General features: G+C 31.9%; 2 protein-coding genes across 3 annotated transcripts; one reads left to right on the plus strand and one right to left on the minus strand.

Annotated features, from left to right (window-relative positions):
- Positions 1-2,276: 2,276 nt before the first annotated feature.
- LOC105131380 (peptidyl-prolyl cis-trans isomerase CYP63) lies at positions 2,277-8,486 on the minus strand. 2 transcript variants are annotated; one of them, XM_011034322.1, is made up of 14 exons: positions 8,337-8,486; positions 7,982-8,070; positions 7,830-7,884; positions 6,424-6,512; positions 5,528-5,552; positions 5,371-5,409; positions 5,162-5,279; positions 4,829-4,989; positions 4,400-4,742; positions 4,156-4,289; positions 3,760-3,982; positions 3,300-3,674; positions 3,135-3,215; positions 2,277-2,902 (listed from the first exon to the last, which is right to left on the minus strand). In XM_011034322.1, the coding sequence occupies exons 2-14, from the start codon at positions 8,057-8,059 to the stop codon at positions 2,581-2,583; spliced, it is 2,043 nt and encodes a 680-aa protein (XP_011032624.1). In that variant the 5' UTR covers positions 8,060-8,070; positions 8,337-8,486; the 3' UTR covers positions 2,277-2,580. The 2 variants fall into 2 exon arrangements, with proteins under 2 accessions (XP_011032624.1, XP_011032623.1); XM_011034321.1 differs by having other exon boundaries at positions 7,982-8,078.
- Positions 8,487-16,769: 8,283 nt separating this feature from the next.
- On the plus strand, positions 16,770-18,549 carry LOC105131381 (calmodulin-like protein 11). The gene is made up of 4 exons (XM_011034323.1): positions 16,770-17,136; positions 17,457-17,614; positions 17,951-18,028; positions 18,289-18,549. Exons 1-4 carry the CDS (start codon positions 17,061-17,063, stop codon positions 18,424-18,426), a joined length of 450 nt encoding a protein of 149 aa, XP_011032625.1. The 5' UTR covers positions 16,770-17,060; the 3' UTR covers positions 18,427-18,549.

The raw sequence follows: 18,549 nt of genomic DNA on the forward strand, positions 1-18,549 counted from the left end.
GCGTCTCAGGCCCCTTCTTCCCCGCCCATCACATGCAATTTGCACGGCATGAATAAATACTTGCGATGGTAATGAATCATGAGGATAGAGAGAAATATATTCGAATGAATCCCGAGTAATGCTATTGCTGCAGAATATAGCCTTCCCGAATAGAATACTCCCATGTTAACACTTATTCTGAATTAATTTACTGTGAAGTGGACCTTCCAGTTTTGCTATCCCTGTTTGAGTCTTCATCTCCACCAGATAAACATGAAAACGTCAATTGCATCGTCCCCGGTGTCCCCCAGCCGTTTGATCCACGGGATTATATCTCCGTCCGTGGTAGCTGAAAGTACCATCACCGTTTATTTGCTGAAAAGTGGATTTTATGAAAAAGGTAGCCATTCGCATTAAAAGCTAACCGGAATAATGGTGGTTGTTGGTTTTGGTTCCCGGTTGCCGAGTGTTCTGGTTGCTGATTTGTTTCCTTAAAGCAAAAGGCAGCTATTAGTTACCTAATAAGATAAATGGCCGTGCTACTCCAAGAGTTAAGAGTTAATCTATTTTTTTCATTGGAGAAAAAATATTAAAATGATGTAAATATTTGTCTTAATTTTTTTTAAAAATCTTAGTCATTAATTTGAAAAAAGTATAAACTTAGTTAATTTAATAATATGATTGAAATATGAAACATTGATAACAAAAGCAGAAAAAAAATAACAACGATTCAATACAAAAAATAAACATTTGTTAATGTTATAAAAATATATTTACAATATTTCTAAAATGTTTTAATGATTTTATTTGTTAACAAAGAAAAACTTAAATTAGAATGAGATGATTGCATAAAAAGAAAAATAAAAAAAATAAAAATTAATTCCCAACAAATAAAATGATAATGACAAAATTAAAAAAAAAAAAACCTGAATGTGTCTAACATAGGCACATTCTAAAAAGTACATCCTCCGATAGAACTAGACATGCAAATTTTGTCATCTAGCTTTAGCAAAAATTAAACCAAATATATAACTTATTCGTGAAACTAGGATAATTCTGTGAAAATTATTTTGAATTAAATCATAAAACTCAATTTTCAAACCAGCTTAATATTGAAGGGACATTAAAAATTAAGATTAAAAAGCAATGAAAAAAAAAAGCTCAAGTCAAACTTGATGAACCTGGTGAAATCATGACCCAAGATATGATATCAGGATGACCATAGAAAAAAAAAAGTAAAAAAACAAAGCATATCAATTTCCAACAAACCTAATAATAATGGATGAAATTAAAAATAAAAATGACTAAAACCAGTTCGGCTCAATTTTTAAAACTTGTGATATGAATCGTGCAGGCGGATCACAATGTAAAATTCTCAATCAACCAAAATAATTAAGGATAAATTTGAAAAAAAAATTAAAAAAACATAAAAAGAAAAAAAATATAGATTTAAAAAGAATAAAAATCAAATTTAACATAAAAATCATAAGGAATGAAATTTAAAAAAAAATCATTAAAGGATTCAAGATCAAAATATTGCAATTAAAAAAATAAGGATTAAATATGAAATAAAATTAAAAAATTAAAAAAATAAAATTAAAAAAATAATTTAATAAATAACTCAAAACCAAATACATTGCATTCAAAAAAATGCTTACCTAATTTGAATCAACAAATAACCTTAATTTTTTGTTTTTTAAGAGAGAGGAGAAAGGAAAACAAAAATACATTATCGGAGCTCAATTATTGATTTTTTTACTACACACACCTCCCCATCGTGATGAAATCGCTGCGCATATCAACTGTTATATATATAACCTAATTATTCTTGAAATCACAAATCACATGAAAATAATAAAATAACCAAAATTTATTTAAATTCAAAGCTAAGAATAATTATTTTTAAAGGTATTTAATTAATTTTGTTTGACAAAAAAATTAAAAAGCCCCTTAACCCAATAAAAACGTTTTTTTTTCTTTAAAGATGATTAATTAATTATACCGTGGATAAAAAACATGTAAAAATAACAATTAACCCTCTCCATTCTATAATAACTAGTAGGTCCTATTAAAAATACCTTCATACTCCGAAACCCAGGATGCGAGTTTACCGACCAAGAATAAAATAATAATTTTACAATACAAATGATCTCTTTTAGTTTTTTTTTATAATTTAAAAATTAAAGCATTGACGTGGCCTGCGGAGCAAATTGCCAGTCATTCGGGTAGACTATTCGGGAATGCAATTCTGTAAAAAGGCTTTATTCGTATCCCTACTGCCCACTCGGCAAGGCATCTTATGATAGTCAAACCAACCTTTTCTCGAATACGTCAATATCCCATCGTTCTTGAAATTGAAACGACTATAAAGAGCAAGAAGGTCGTACATGTATCAGAAACAGAAACAGAAAAAAAGAAAAAAAAATGCTGAGCCTCGTGTTTAAATGGAGAGCAAGAAAGAAACATACGAAAGTTCATTTGGCCCAAGTTCAGAGACACAGAGAGCATAAACTCCCACCAACTATGCCCACCACCATAATTTGAACATGGCAATGATTGCCGTTCTCCTGTTCCATGACAAAAACGCCTCTCAAGGCTACCTCATTTCAGTATATCAGGACTAGCATCCCCGTAGGAAACTAAAGCTTGCTGTTCAGACGGTGAGCTTGATGGAGACATGCTAGCTCTAGCTGCCATGCCTCGATGTTTTGGTGGTACAGCATCAGGAGATCTAGAATGAGAAGATCCACGGCTGCTAGACCTGGAACTGGACTTGGATCTCATTCTTCCTTTGTTAGGAAATGGCTGATCATCAACACGGGGACCTAATCGAGATTTCAAACCCTTGCTTATGGAAGGTCGCTTATCACCAGGTGTAGGACTTCGTCGTGGACTCCTGCTTCTACTTCTCCGCCTTCCATACCTATGAAAAATCAAGTCTGATTAAAAATCGCCATGCATGTAGTGCCTCAGTTTGCAAAAATAAAGCAACATAACTGCCAAGAAACTAAGAAAATGAAAATAGCATGGAATGGAGTTGTCTGACTGCTGGCATCGGTCAGAAAGATGGTGAAAGCCAGCCTAGCCATATCTCATGCATGACAGATAATTTGTGATTTTTGAAAGACAGAGAGAGGGAGGGCGAGAGAGAGAACCTAGGGGGACTCCTGCCTCTTGGTGAGCTTATATAACGTCTTGGTGGAGAGCGCTCAGAATAACTTCTGTAGCTTGGCAGCCTAGAGGGTGAGGGAGTAAAAGAGGATTATATTCAGATGATGGAAGTCCTTCAAATGAAATGCAATTTATGGCATTGAGCTTACCTACCACGGTTCCTCCCATCGATATTTCTTCCTCCATAATGGTAGGACCTCCGAGGGGATCGTTCGGGAGAAGGGGTGCGATACCGACGTGCAAATGCATAACGATCTGTGAAACCACGCCCTTTCCTAATGCGCGTGGGGGCACCATTTGGGGATTGATTCTGGTTTGACATAGAAGGTTCATGGCGGCCTTTGTTGACAGGACTACCCAGTGGACTCCTTGATGACCTTCCCTGGCTCAGCTCCCCAGACTTCCTAACTGGACTTCTACTGTCAGTTCTGAATCTTGGACTCCTGGAAACTTCTTCAGGACTCATGCTAGGACTGCTCCTACGGTTATTGTTTGGCCTACTTTTGGAGCTTGGCATTGCTCTCCTGTAAGAATGTGCAATTACAATAAGTTATGAACCAGTGAAGAATGTGCGATGCAACAAAAGCACAAACATGTAAAAGCAGAAACCTGGACTTGTTTGAGTTATCTGAATGGGGATGCTGATTAGGAGTTGCGCCCGATTTAGAATCCATCCCATGCCCATTATTTAGATGTTTGTCATTCCTGGGAGACAATTCACCTTCTTCATGTGGCGAGCTGCCCGCAGCTTTCATGGGCTTTTGATTCCTTTGGTGTTGTTCCACCACAGCTTCTTTCTTGGAGAGATGGGATGGGGATTTTCCACTTGCACCTGCAATATCAAGTCAGCAAAAAGTTAAAACATGCAGCACCACTATCAAAAATCTCAATGCAATTCACAAGTCTTGCTGTATTACAGCATTTAAGCCAGGAAGAGAACATCATGTAAATATAATACAATATAATGGAGTTCGTAACATGTAGAAATACAAGGAAAATGCATACCACAACTCTGAATTGATTTCTTTCCAGCCTGAGTTGAGTTACTGGTCTTATGAGCAGCAACAGGACTTCTATCATCAGATGTGCTAGTAGTGCTAGAACTATCAGTCTCTGTACCACTTGAGCTCTCAGAACTCCTGAAACAAGACCATTATGTACAATTAACACCATTGAGAAGTACATGAAAATACAAGATGGGAAAGGGCATCATTATAGAGGTTGAACTTCCACTAAATATAAACCTGACCATTTAGATTTCCGCCTTGATCGTTTATCACTTCGGCCTCTCTTCCTCTCCCTTCGTCCATTCTTCTGTTTTCTCCCATGGTACTTACCTCTTTTCGCTGACCTTCTCCTTTTCTTATGCCTTCCATCACTAGATGAGCTTGAATCAGAATCTGATTCTGAAGATGATGTTTCAGAATCAGATGAATCCGAATCCGAATCTGAATCTGAATCTGAATCTGAATCAGATGAAGAGTATCTCCTTTTTCTTTTCTTCCTTGTATCCTTCAGGGATTTTTTACTTCTTCCTCTAACTTGCTCATTGGGACCATCGTTTGAAGGCTTCCCAGCTTTCTTATTCTTTCCTGAGAGAAAGTAGCATCATAGCGTACATCTTAAGAAGTTTGGCAAGCATGCTCCAGAAACAAAAGTGCAACTACCCGAGTTTTACCTGTATCTTTCCCAACAGCATCCTCAATTTTACTTTCAGAAGTTTCACCACAATCCACAATTTTTACAGGTCTGGCAGGTTGGCCACGGGCACTTCCCACCTGTTCAATTTTCTTCACAATGTCCATTCCCTTAACCACCTTTCCAAAGACAACATGTTTCCTGCCATACATCAGAAAATGGGAACCTAACAATATGAGAATTTTTTAATAGTTACCCTTATTTGAAAAAAAGCTTTATGAGATATGAAAGCAGCAATGAAAGGTAAAAGATTTGAAGGCTAATGGACAAATAAGAGCCAAACAAGTGAACGGAACAAGTGAAGGTCAAATACCCATCAAGATGGGCCTGAGGCTTTAATGTTATGAAGAATTGGGAACCATTTGTGTTTGGACCACTATTTGCCATAGAGAGACGACCTGCTCCTTCATGCCTCAGTATAAAATTCTCATCTACAAAACAAGAGCATAAATTTTTATAAGAAGTAATGATGGGAGGAATCCATCGTTGCAAGCGCACAGATGATTAAACATGGAAGATTACCTGAAAACTTCCCTCCATAGATGCTTTCTCCACCAGTGCCTGCAAACCAATTAAAGGTCGAACCTCAACCTTATTAGTCTGGCTGAGAGTATGGGGCTCAAACAGAGAAACATGATTCATTAGCAGGATAGAGAACATATGGAGTCAAAAAGTGTACCATTTCCCTTCGAAAAGTCACCACCCTGTCAGGACAAGAAAATTGATTGAAAATTTTGCTCTTAATCATATATACAAAAACCTAAATAACTTGCTTCTTTCTGCAGCACTATTTCATAGATAGAAGCTACCCTCTGATTGCAATAACTTTTGATCTGTGTAATTCGATGTACTCTGTTATTCCATCTCCCAAACAATGGATCCAGTTAAATAGTTGTGCAGAACTTTGATCTCATAGAAACAACATATACAGAGTAGGTATACTAATTATTTGCACAATCAAGAAACCAGGATACAGCTGTATAGGGGTCACATAAACAACATCTACTGAATGTACAAGTTTATCCACAAGTTGATGCGTCATAAATTCATACTGCGAAATCAAAGTTGGTGATTTAAAAATATAACAGCCAAGAAATATTTGTAGATAAGTAATCTTTAAGCATGACATGTTAGAAGACAAAAAAATTGATGATAGGTCAAAGAACCAGAGTTCAGTATTTACAAGTATTCGACATGTTCAGAAGCATGCATCAAGTCAATTATTTAATTCATTGATTATGGCAATCAGTAAGTTCCCCGCCAAAAAATGATCTCCTGAAAATTATTTGGTGCGCAGGTATCAAAGCTTGACCATATCAGTTTATGGACAAGAGACTATGGCGTCCATAACATTGGGATTCAAGAACATGTGCATAGAGATAAAAACCTGTCTTCTCAAACAAATATGAAAACTTAGAAAATCTTAAAAATGGAAAGCAAGCAGTGAGAGAAACCAGGTAGCTTTTGCCAATAGCTTGACAATGTTTAAAAATTAGCAACAAAACTACTTATAATCGAAAGACAAGCATCACAATATCTCACAGTAACACTTATTCACAGGGGAAAAAAACATACTTGGGCCATGAATTCTTTGATTATTCGATGGAAAGAAGAGCCTTTGTAGTGCAGAGGTTTCCCAGTGGTTTTTCCAATACCCTTTTCACCTACAACGGACAACAAATAGAGGTGAAATCCACCACACTGCTAGTTAAACTAAAAAGGAACACCTTCAAACATATTGACTAGCAAAGAAGAAAATTCAATCAAAAGAAACTATGCCACTCATTTCTAATGCCAACAAAAAGAAAAGGATAACATCCAAATTAAAATTGCAGAACTATAATAACGGATTGAAAACATCTTTTTGATGTGGCAGCACTGACAAGAGATATAGGCATACTACCACAAAGCTGACCAGTCACGGCCAGAATTTCTGAAAAAAGAAATGTCCTGCTAAAAGGAAGTGCAGATGCTAAAGACAACCATCCTTTTCAGTTGCATCCCCTTCCTCATGGAGAGGTCCAGTATTCTCAGCACCATGATAAAATTTTCAAAGGATTACCAAAAAGGGGAACAAGTTTGACCAGGCAATTCAATGTACTTGCTATTAAATTCATATTCACAATGTCACCTATTTTGATCCCATCAAAAGCATAAGTTGTTCACCATTTTCGAATTTTCAGTTCTCTTAATGTGGTTTAAGGTGACATTATAGTGACATTTAGATATATTAGGGATCCGGAGAGCTTTAAACAACAGCATGCTCATGGAGTTGGTCTTCCAATTTATAACATAAGATTTCTTGTTTCTGATCCTTTTGAATGCAGATCACTCTCCAGAGTCCAGACATGTGTAGTAATTAGAAGTTAAATATACATTCTTACAGTTTAGTGAACATTTTGGCCACTATCATGTCAATACATCCTAGTCCTTTGTTCCTTGTCCCACCCAAGAATATCCATCAAAAAACCATGCACATTTTCTTAAATTGTTACAAGGAGTGAACTGCTTATCAAAATTTCAATAAGGTATATTGGCGGGAGGCATTCTGAAACACTGTCCTTAAAGAATAAGTAACTTGGGCCACAAAAGAAAGAAGAACAAGGTATTACATCTATAATCAAGCAGAAAAACAATTTGGAAGTGGAATAGGATATTATGAATTGAAATAAGCTTCCATAACTTAGCAGATCAGAAATTAAAATCAGACTCTTTCATTCTTGGCATGAATGCTAAATGGTTATACACATTATAATATGCAACCATTTAATCACTAATTCGATTTTGCCAACAACTTGCATGTTTCAAATGGAAATTCATTGCACAGAGAACACAATTGGATGAAACACAAGATCCCATCAATAAATTACAGGCAAAAGTTCATAGTACCAGTGCCTTCAGCAGCTTTTCTTAAAGCCAAAAGACGACGAGTACGAACTGATAAAGGAATTGTAAGAATGTGAGAAAGAGATTCAAAATACCTGTACAGAGTGCCCGAAAATTCTCCGCAGTCCTGGGGACAACATCTGCGAAAAGCTGTCCATTCAAATGAAACAGGTTTTATCTTTATCTTGATGCTGAAAAAACAAACTTCAGTTACCTTCCAATACAGAAGATTAAGAAAACGCATTACCTCGATAAAAATCCTTTCGGCAGGATCTCCGTCGATGGACACATCTAAGAATACGAGAGGATTCTTCTTCTTGTTCATCTCTACTCTATCTAAAACACTAGACAACAGCACAAGATTAGAATTTAATTTAGAAATGCAGCCTGCTATTAAAACAGAAATAGAAAAATCCTAAACCCTAAATCTTAGATTCAATCCCAGAAAACAATAGAATCAGGCTTTTTTCGCTTTAAATTCATCGAACGTGTACAGTGGAACAAGAGTTAATTATAATTAAAATGCTCGAATATCTTGAAAGAAAAAATAAATCAAGGAGATTAGTAGAAGATTTCAGTGCGAGATGGCTTTTCGATGTTACCTTAATTACGTGATTAACTTAACTCGGCTCTGAGTGGACTAGCGAGTTACAACTGGAGAAAAGAAAAAACAGCGGCCGCAAAAGTGAGCCGACGAGCGAGAAATGTATGTTTTTTGGCTGGGCTGAGCGTGTGCCCTGCGAGGTTTTGGTACAGTTTTTACGTGTTTAGTGAGCTGGGGTACATTCTCGTGTTTCGCAGGGAAGAAGTTTTTCGTGGGGATACATGATTGCTCCTTTATCTGACGCCACGTGTTGAACCGTCGGTTATTTGGGCTTTTTGCTTAGAACCGTTAGTAGTCAGATACAATCCGTGTCTCATGTCACCTATGGGCCAGCCATGAGCTGCCGTCCATTTGAAAAAACAACATGTGAAAACACCGTCATTCAATTCAATTTCGAGAGTTGCTCTTATGAACAAATTCAATTCAGCTTCGAGAGCTTCGAGTCCATTTGAACCGAGGAGGTTCGTGGATACAACGGGTGATGATGACGCCGGGATCCGTTTGTTTCCGAGTGCATTTTTTTTTTTAATCATGGATTTGCGAGTGTTTAATTAATTAATTAATATAGAAATTTTATATTTTTTTATAATATACATAGAAGTTCGGTTGTAATGCCTAACCGAGCAATCCTCTCCTCTTTCTTTTTTTTTTTTTTCCTTCTCTTTTTCTCTGATCAAGTCTAATTGAGCTCGAATTTCCGTGTGACTGACCTCACTAACCTTAGTTTATAATTAATATATGCATGATACTATTCATAAACCATACCTTTTCACTTGTTTTTATATTAATATTTTATAAATATTTTACAATGCTATATATTCTTAGATTTTATAAGGGAAAGTTCATAAAAACCAACACTATATAAAAAAACACACACGCATGTTTATTTATATATAACAAAATACATATTAAATCATTTTGATTTTTTACATGTTTGTCACTTATAAAAATACATTGATATAGTATTCTTCTTCAAGTGAAACACACTCAAGAGTATAAACTACTACACTCCTAAACACTCATTTAATAAAAATATTTTATTTAATGTTAAAAGATTAAGTTGATAATTTAATATTGAGTGTCATCAAAAATAAATACGGTGGCATCATCAACATATATAACATGAATATGCTTACATTTCACAAGTTGATCATTTATGTTTTCACTACAAGTTGGACCTTAAATTTTTAAAACATAAAGAAAAAAAAATATAGATTGATTAGTACTTAAAAGTGCATTTTTATCATGGTTTTATATCATCATTTTGCACTTGAAGTATCAATAACTCCTTAACTTAAATATGTTTTATAATAATGTATCTAATAATATAAGATACCTATAATTTGCAAAGCATGTTTTATAATAATATATCTAATAATATAAGATACCTTTAATTTGTGGTAAATGTCTATTTTTAATGCAGGCCTATCACATAAATGAAAGGATTGATTGATGACTTGAAGAACTTAAATTGCAAGGATAAAGAGATGGCCAAACTTAGAAAAGAGATGTCGGTGCAATCCAAACCGGAACACTGTTCGGTAATTGGGTCATATCTGGAGCTACAAATCTCAGATTTAGGTCCAATTTATATGGATGGAAAGGTAAGACATAGGCCTACAACTTTCATATGGAGCCCAAGATCTAAAAAGGCCATTATCAAGTCCAAATTGTAGCAACAACAAAGAAGCCCGAATCTGTCTTCCAGCCCGAGCACTGTTCGGTATTTTGGCCATATCTGGAGTTCTAGAAGTTCAAATGAGCTGAATTTTTAACACAAGAAAGCTGAGACAATTGCCTACAACTTTCATGTTTACAACTGGCTCCAATTTTGACGTTAGCAATGACGTTTTGGGCAGACAAGAGAAGATAAGGATTGTCACCAATTCAAAAGTTGGCCACCCACTTATCAATTAGTCATCAAATCAATAGTTCCCAATTTTGGCCTATAAAAGGAGGCATTTGCCATGCATTTAGGCATCTTGGTTTCCAGATCAAGATCATGCTCTTCCTTTCTCTCTTTGTATTCTTTGTAATATTTATGCTTTGCTTTCATTAATATCAAGTTTATGCCTTTCATTTCCTTTCCTTTACTTAGTTAGCTTTTATGTTCTTATTTTGTTTATCTATTTTGCTTTCTTTCATTATGTCTAGCTAAGTTAATTATGTCAAGGTGAAAAGGTTACACTAATGGTGTGAGAATAAGTATAATGTAAACTTAATATGGACTTTAATGTTTGATACTAACATGTTTTATATTTGTTATCTTGTTCACTCTTTAATACTTTGCTTGTTAAATGACTAATTTTGATTTATGTTGTATAACACTTGGTACAACAAATGCTTGGCACTTTCATAGCCCATAATGTATGGTATAACCGACACCTGAGCTATGAAAGGAACTTGATTTGTTGTTAACATAAGTTATAATCATGAATGCTTGACGAGATTTACAAGTATTAGCATTAATTAAATAAGATGACTAATGTAATCATGTTAACAATATATAATCTGATTGGAACCTCCTTTGTGTGTGGTTTCCAATTGAATAATAAGAGTTTATACTATACTTGTTTGATATACCATTAGTGGAACCTCTAACCTTGACATTTGTTATTATTATTGTTTAATCCTTACATTAATTTTCCATCTCCAAGTTCTCATCATCTTCTTCTTCTTCTCTTTCTTTATTATTATTATTATTATTATTATTATTACTACTACTACTACCACTACTACTACTAGTATTATTATTATTATTATTATTATTATTATTATTATTATTATTGTTATTATTATTGTTGTTGTTATTGTTATTGTTATTGTTGTTGTATTATTGTTATTTATAATTTGTACAATTAACCTCCCTGTGGTTCGACCCCGGTCTTGCCGGGTTATTTATTACTTCGACACTCCTACACTTGGGAGAAGACATCAACCTTTTAGTCGTGTCATAGATCATTAGAAACTTTATGACATTGTCACTAAATTTGTTACATCAGTTCAAACTTGAAAAACTCAAACCTAAGTATTTTCTTAAACTAGGTTTTAAATTAAATTGAATGAGAGTCAACTCTATGTAATCTTGTTCACTAGGTAGGTCTAAAGAAAAAAGAAAAACAAATTGTTCATGTTCACCCCAATCAACCAACAAAACTTACAACTCAGGTTATGAACTTTATTAAATTAAATTATTTTTTTCATTTATAATATAATTAAAAAAATATAAAAACTAATTCACAATCAACCCAATACTAAATGATAAAATCAACTAAAAATCATAAGATATACAGGTCCTGTTAAAAAATCTGTGGCATATGGGCCAAAGATAGGTTAATACGTTTGGGTTGTGTTTTTCATCCACAATAAGTTGTCTATCATTTAAAATAAAATATTGCTCCAAGTCATAAACTCACAACTTCAACATTATTTTAATGTGTTAACCACCGAGCTACAATATAAAGTTGTTAATTAAATAACAAAAAACATATGTTAACCTAGTCATTTATCATTCATAAGAAAATATTGTCCCCACAAGTTTCAAACTCGAGACCTCAATGTTACTCTCACATGTTAACCATTGAACAATAACATTAATCTGTTAACCAAGCAATAAAAAAAAAATACATCAACATGGTCTATTGTTCACACGAATAGTAACCATTTTTCTTTTTTCCGTTTGTTTTTTGTTAATGAACCATTATAGAAACCTCACATTAGTTTATTATTAAATTTGACTTTTTATGTATAATGTGAGTTAAGAATGTCATCTCCAGTATGTGTTAACTACCACTTTTCGCGAAGTTGATTTGATTAGGTTACTTTGAATTCAGTTTTTCACTAGAAAATCTAATTTGTTTTGAACTCTACAAAATTAGATGGCCCATTGTCATTCTTTGATTGAAAAACTAAATACATTTAGCACTCAACGATTTATTGCAAGTCACAAATAAGAAAACTAGAACTTATAAAACTAATAACATTCACATTAGAAATATTTAGTCATGAGCTACTAGCTTATTGTTAAAAGAATTGTGAATGCAATTCAGTAGATGCTAGTTGTATTTTTACCTCTATTGTATGTTAATATACGATTCTTATTATAGATTACTTCCATTACTTCAACCATTGAGCTAAAACACAGAGTTGTTAACCAAGCAATTAAAATATATATTAATCTAGTTGTTTGTCGTTTATAAGAAAAAATTATACCCTCAAGTTTCAAACTTGAGACCTCAACATTGCTCTCACGTATGTAACTAATGAAAAACAACATGAATCTCGTAATCAAATAATAAAAATAAATACATTAACATAGTTTATTATTCATATGAATAGTATTATAGTAACCTAATTTTATTTTTTAAATTTTTTTGTTAGTATACCATTATAGAAACCTCACTTGAGTTTATTAAGAAAAATCAACTCTAATCTATGATGTGAGTTGCGTATGTAATCTCTAGTTTATGTCAACTACCACTTTTCATAAAGTTTATTTAACTAAGTTATTCTAAATTAACTTTTTCACAAGAAAATCTAACGTGTCTTGAATTCTACAAGATTAGATAGCCCATTACTATTATTTGGTTAGAAAACAAAATAACACCTAGAATACAAAGATTTATTGCAAATCACACACACACATATAAAACCTAGCACCCATTATATGAATAACATTCACATTAACAATATTTAGCCATAAGCTAATAAATTGTTATTAAAAGAATTATTAATGCAATTCATATTATAAATGGCAATTGTATTTTTGTCTTTATTGTATGTTAATCCATGATTCTTATTATAAATTACAACTAAATTCATATTTATTATATTCGATTCAAAAACCAACCTCAAGAAAGATAAGGGTAATCAGGTCATTAGATTAATTCATATGTTATCAGATCAATTTGGCTCAACTATCTTTATTAAAAGTTTGGAACTTATACTTTTTTTTATAAGACATTAACTAAACTTTAGACCAGTTAACCAAGTCACTAAAAACTTAGTCATGCAAAACAAGTTTTGTAGAATCAATGTCATGTTCAATTGAACTAGAAATTAAAGTTAAGACAAGGTATAAGTCCAGTTTTTTTTAAATCAACCTATAAAGACAAGCCAAATTTAACAATTATAGTTGTATTTTTGCTTTGTTATATGTTAATTTATATTACACATGAATAACAATTAATATTTAATACTAAAAAAATAAAATAAAAAGTTTAATTTTTCACTTTGTATTATTTTGCATGCTCTTTTATTTCATTGTTGATGCAATAATTGATGAACAATGCTGTTCTTTTATTTTTTATTTTTATCATTCAATTTTTTTTTCAAATACATTCCTTTCATTTGATGTTTGTGATATTTGATTTGTTGATATTTTATTCTTCTTATATTTGTTTGATAATTTAATGTGCTTGATAAAATTTTAGAATTGAATTTGAAACTAGTCTTGTTAAATAAAAATTAAATCTATAATGTTAATTTTTTCTTAAAAAAGGATAAAAAAATCAACAGGAATGCTTTAGATTTATACAAAAAAAAGGTAATTTCATCCAAAAGTATCCAAAAGTTCTCCACCTCTGACTTATGTTCCGTAACATTATATGGACAGAGAAGACAACAATTTTCATTTACAAATATTGCTGCTTTACTCATTAAAGCTTTCCTGGAAAGTTCACGTACCTATTTTTATTTATAAATTTGTACAATCACACGTGTGTAACTACAAGACACAAAATTATTGATGTTTAAAATGAATTTTATTTTTTTTGTATTTCCTGCTTTCTGTTCACGTGTTTAAAGATTGGTTGGAGTTTTAAATTTATTGTAGCTATGTATTAATTAATTCCATACCAAAACAACTAAAATGCAAGGTGTGTTTACTATATACTCGTATACATTTTAATAACGATTTTCATTTACCAATACTGCTACTCTACTCATTAAAGTTTTTTTTGGAGAGTTTACGTACCTATTTTTGTTTATAAATTTGTACAATCATACATGCATAACTACAAGATACACAATTATTGGTGTTTAAAATGAGTTTTTTTTTGTATTTATTGGTTTCTCTTCACATGTTTAATGAAGGGTAATATGGTCTTTTTAAACATGAATTGTTATATATCAATCAAAAAAATGTTTGGTACGTGCTTCTCACAGGCAATCACGTGGGAGGTGCATGCAACGCCTTCTGGTGAAATAGCCAACCCTTTTGCCATCACATTAAATGCATTGTTGTATTCTATTTCTCTTGATGTAATATGTGTTGGTATTAACTAGAAGGATTGTCACTAGGAGACCCTTTTCTTTTGTCTCCCCTCCCTAGAAAAATGTAGGTTTATCATCTTTTTTTTTTGTATTTTAATTTCAGTTCTTTTCTTTTTCTTTTTATCCTTTTTATAGAAGTATTTTTATTTTGAATCTTTTCGTGTCTCTTTACTATACTTCAACACATGGATTATACCTTTTATCATATCATTTTTATTAAACTAAAAGTTTGCATACATCACGTTCTTGAATCCATTTGAATATTGATTTTGGTTGTTCAAGCATAACTTTAATATGCTTGAATTGGAAGGTAAAGATGACAATACACTCATTTTTGAGTCCTTTAATTTTAGAATTTTAAGTTTTAATTGTAAGCTTTGCATGTTTAATTCTTATTTTTTTAGAAACAAGAGAAAAAATCATAGAAAAATAAAGGAGGGAAAAGAAAGTGATCAATTAGTCACATTCTAGCACCAAAAAAAATTTCAACATTGGTGTCATTGGATTTTTCTTAACAAGAAAAGTACCATTAAGGTTTTTTGAACTTTCATCTCGTTAGAAAAACTAGATTGAGGCTCAAATTCTTTTTTTATTTGGTTTATTATTATTATTATTTTGCAGATTTAGGAGTGTCTTGAGATAAAAAAAAAATGAGTTTTTTTAGATGTTTAAGGTGTTTTAAAGTAAAAATAAAAATAAAATTATGCTTTTAAGATTAAAAAAATAAAACCTTAACTTTTCAGTCATCTTCAATGCAAGAATTTTTATCAATAAACAATATATTGTATGTTTTTGTAATCGACACACCTAATTATTTATTTATAAATAAAACATGATGAACAACCTACTCTATATATAAAACAAAAAAAAACAAACCAAAAAGTCAGGTGTATAGGCTTGGTTTTGGAGGCCTACACATGCTTGGGCTTCTTTATATAGGGTCATGTATATAGATCTAATCATCTATGTAGAGGCACCTAACCTCCTTAATGCAACCCTTTGGTTTTTATTTTTCCTTTCTAGTTTTTTTCAAAAAACAATTAATTGGTTTACAAAAAAATTATAGAATAATTTTTTTTCCTATCAATTGCAACAAAATATTGAGACATGATTTTTACTTTTTCTATTAAAACTTGTTTTGTAAACCATGAGAAGTTTTTTAATTTAAAAAATAATGCTTGTGATAAAAAAAAAAGATGTATTAATAAGAAAATGTAGTTTGGATTGAAAAGATACATTTTTCCTTCTTATTTTAAATTATTCTAATTTTTACAAAAAAATTCTTTAATTACCCTTACTTTTAATTGAAAAAAAAAGCTATTAATAAAAATAATGTTTTGGTAAAAAAATGGATAAAAAAGAATAATTTATTTAATAAAAAATATATTTTTTCAAGAGTTTAAATTATGATTTTTCTATAAAAATATCTATTTCAAGAACTATCATACAACATCATATGAGTAGATAAAAACTAGTATTATACTATAATATCAAACAGGATTATATAATTGAGCTAGTAGCTGAAAGTGATAATAATAAAGTGATAACGAGTTAATAAAAGAAAGAGGATGTCTTTCGTTAGAATTTTACCACTAGTATTTTCCATTCCAACCCACATGCAAATCTATGATTGACTGAGAACCTTGAGCTACCTACTCGTGAGTAGTGTTTATATATATATATATGTATACACACACACAGAATCAGTTAGAGTATAAAAACTATTTCTATAATAATCTAAAACTCTTATTTAATAAAAAAATAAAAAAGATATATTTATAAATTATACCTTATGAAACGAGAATTGCACAAGAATTGCTCTTCTACGTACAAAAAATGAAGATATTACAATGCTTCATTTATAAGATATGCATAAAAATATATCTTTAAAAATATTTCACTTATAATTAAACTCCATATCCTTTCACAGTCACTTTAGACTGCTCTGTACACATGTTCCGACTCGGTCCACCAGCGGAGATTCATGCGAGCAATTATTTAAATTATTAAATACTAATTACTAGTCTCCAACATTTTAATTAAATTTTAAATGTTGTCGTATTTTGAAAGGAACAAAAGGTTTCACGGGAAATCACGTGCAAACGAAAAAAAGTCACCGCGTAGACGACATTTTTAAGGGTCAAGACACAGACACAGACGCCCGGTAGATTATGAAAGTGGGGTTTTGAAATCTCGCCCATTCAAGCTTTGATTTCCGACTCTATTCTAGATTTTTTCTACCTTTGAATGGAAATCATCGACTAAAGCGTGTATGACTGTTTCAATCTGCCCCCTTGAATAATTTTTAATTTCTACCCTTCTTTGGGAGGCCTCCATGCCTAAACCCTAAAGCTCAAGCTTCCATATAAATCTCTTTCCTCGTTGCTCATATTTTCCATCTACCGGCAAACAAGAGAGTTTTGTTTTGAATCTCTAAGGAAAAAAAAGGATGGCAAATTCTCTGACAGAAGAACAGATTGCTGAGTTCCGAGAGGCCTTTTGCTTGATCGACAAGGACGCGGATGGTGCGTCCTTCTACACTTGTATTTTATTTTTGTTCAATAATTGAGAACCTCGTTGTCACATTATTTATTTGATTTCTGTTTATTATTTGTGTTTTATTACTTTTATTTTATGAGAAGTTCTATTTATTAGATAGTCATGCATTGAGACCATGTTAGGAATTTCTCGTCGTCAATTGGTTCCAAGATTCATCCATGCCAAGAATATATAGACCCCTGGACCGCGCTCATAACTAGAGTTCATCGTATTTCAGTCGGGGTTCAGCTCGAAAATATTGTTGTTTTAAAAAAATATATATATTAATGTCATTTGTAACGTGTAGGTTTCATTACAATGGAAGAACTGGCAACCATTGTCCAGTCATTGGATAGACGTCCCACGAAAGAAGAAATTCAAGACATGATATGTGACGTTGATCTTGACGGAAATGGGACGTTGGATTTTGAAGAATTCTTGAACGTCATGGGGAGAAAGCAGGAGGTAATTGAAAATATAAAAATAATATTGTTGAAACACGATTAAAAAAAAAAATGCGTTATTGTTAATGTGATAGAATGTAATTTTTGTTTGAAAATATATTGAAATTTTTTTAAATGATTTTAATATTATAACATTAAAATCATTTAAAAAATATTAATTTTTTTTTAAGATAAACATATTTTTAAAATATATCTAACTATAGTTAAAAATGTGATATCAAACAAGCACAAAACACATACACACACACCCATTGTTGGTTTGCTTTTATATATATGGGAATGCTCGTTGTTTTCTCAGAGACTATATATGGGATTAATGTAAATGTAATTCTTGCAGGAAAATGTTACTGAGGAACTAAAAGAAGCTTTCAAAGTTTTTGATAGGAACCAAGACGGATATATTTCGGCCACTGAGGTGAAGATCATCGCCACTGCCTTTTGGATATTCCTAAACTTACTCTATTTTGATCTTTACTTTCTTCTTACATAGTAAAATTTTTGGTAAAAGAAAAAACTACATTTGATTTCTCCCTAATCTTAAAATACATAAAAAAATAATTTAAACCAAAAAATAAAAAATATAATTTTAAAAAATACTTTTAAAATACATAAACAAAAATTGATTTTGTTTAATAAAATTTATTTAGATTTTCACACAGTTTTGATAATCTACAGCTGAGACAAGTGATGATGAATTTGGGAGAGAGACTGACGGAGGAAGAGGCTGAACAAATGATAAGAGAGGCAGATGTGGACGGTGATGGTCTAGTTAGTTTCGAGGAATTTGCAAGGATGATGATGGTTGCTTTCTGATTGTTTTGTGAACAACTAGCCACCACTTTCATTTTTATTTTTATTCTCCTTGAAAGCAGACATTTTGTCGAGGATTTATTTTATAAAATTAATATATACGCAGTATATGAATGTTCACGTTTT

The sequence above is a fragment of the Populus euphratica genome, unplaced genomic scaffold (genome assembly GCF_000495115.2).
Source record: "Populus euphratica unplaced genomic scaffold, PopEup_1.0 scaffold23.1, whole genome shotgun sequence".
NCBI classification, from domain to species: Eukaryota; Viridiplantae; Streptophyta; class Magnoliopsida; order Malpighiales; family Salicaceae; genus Populus; species Populus euphratica.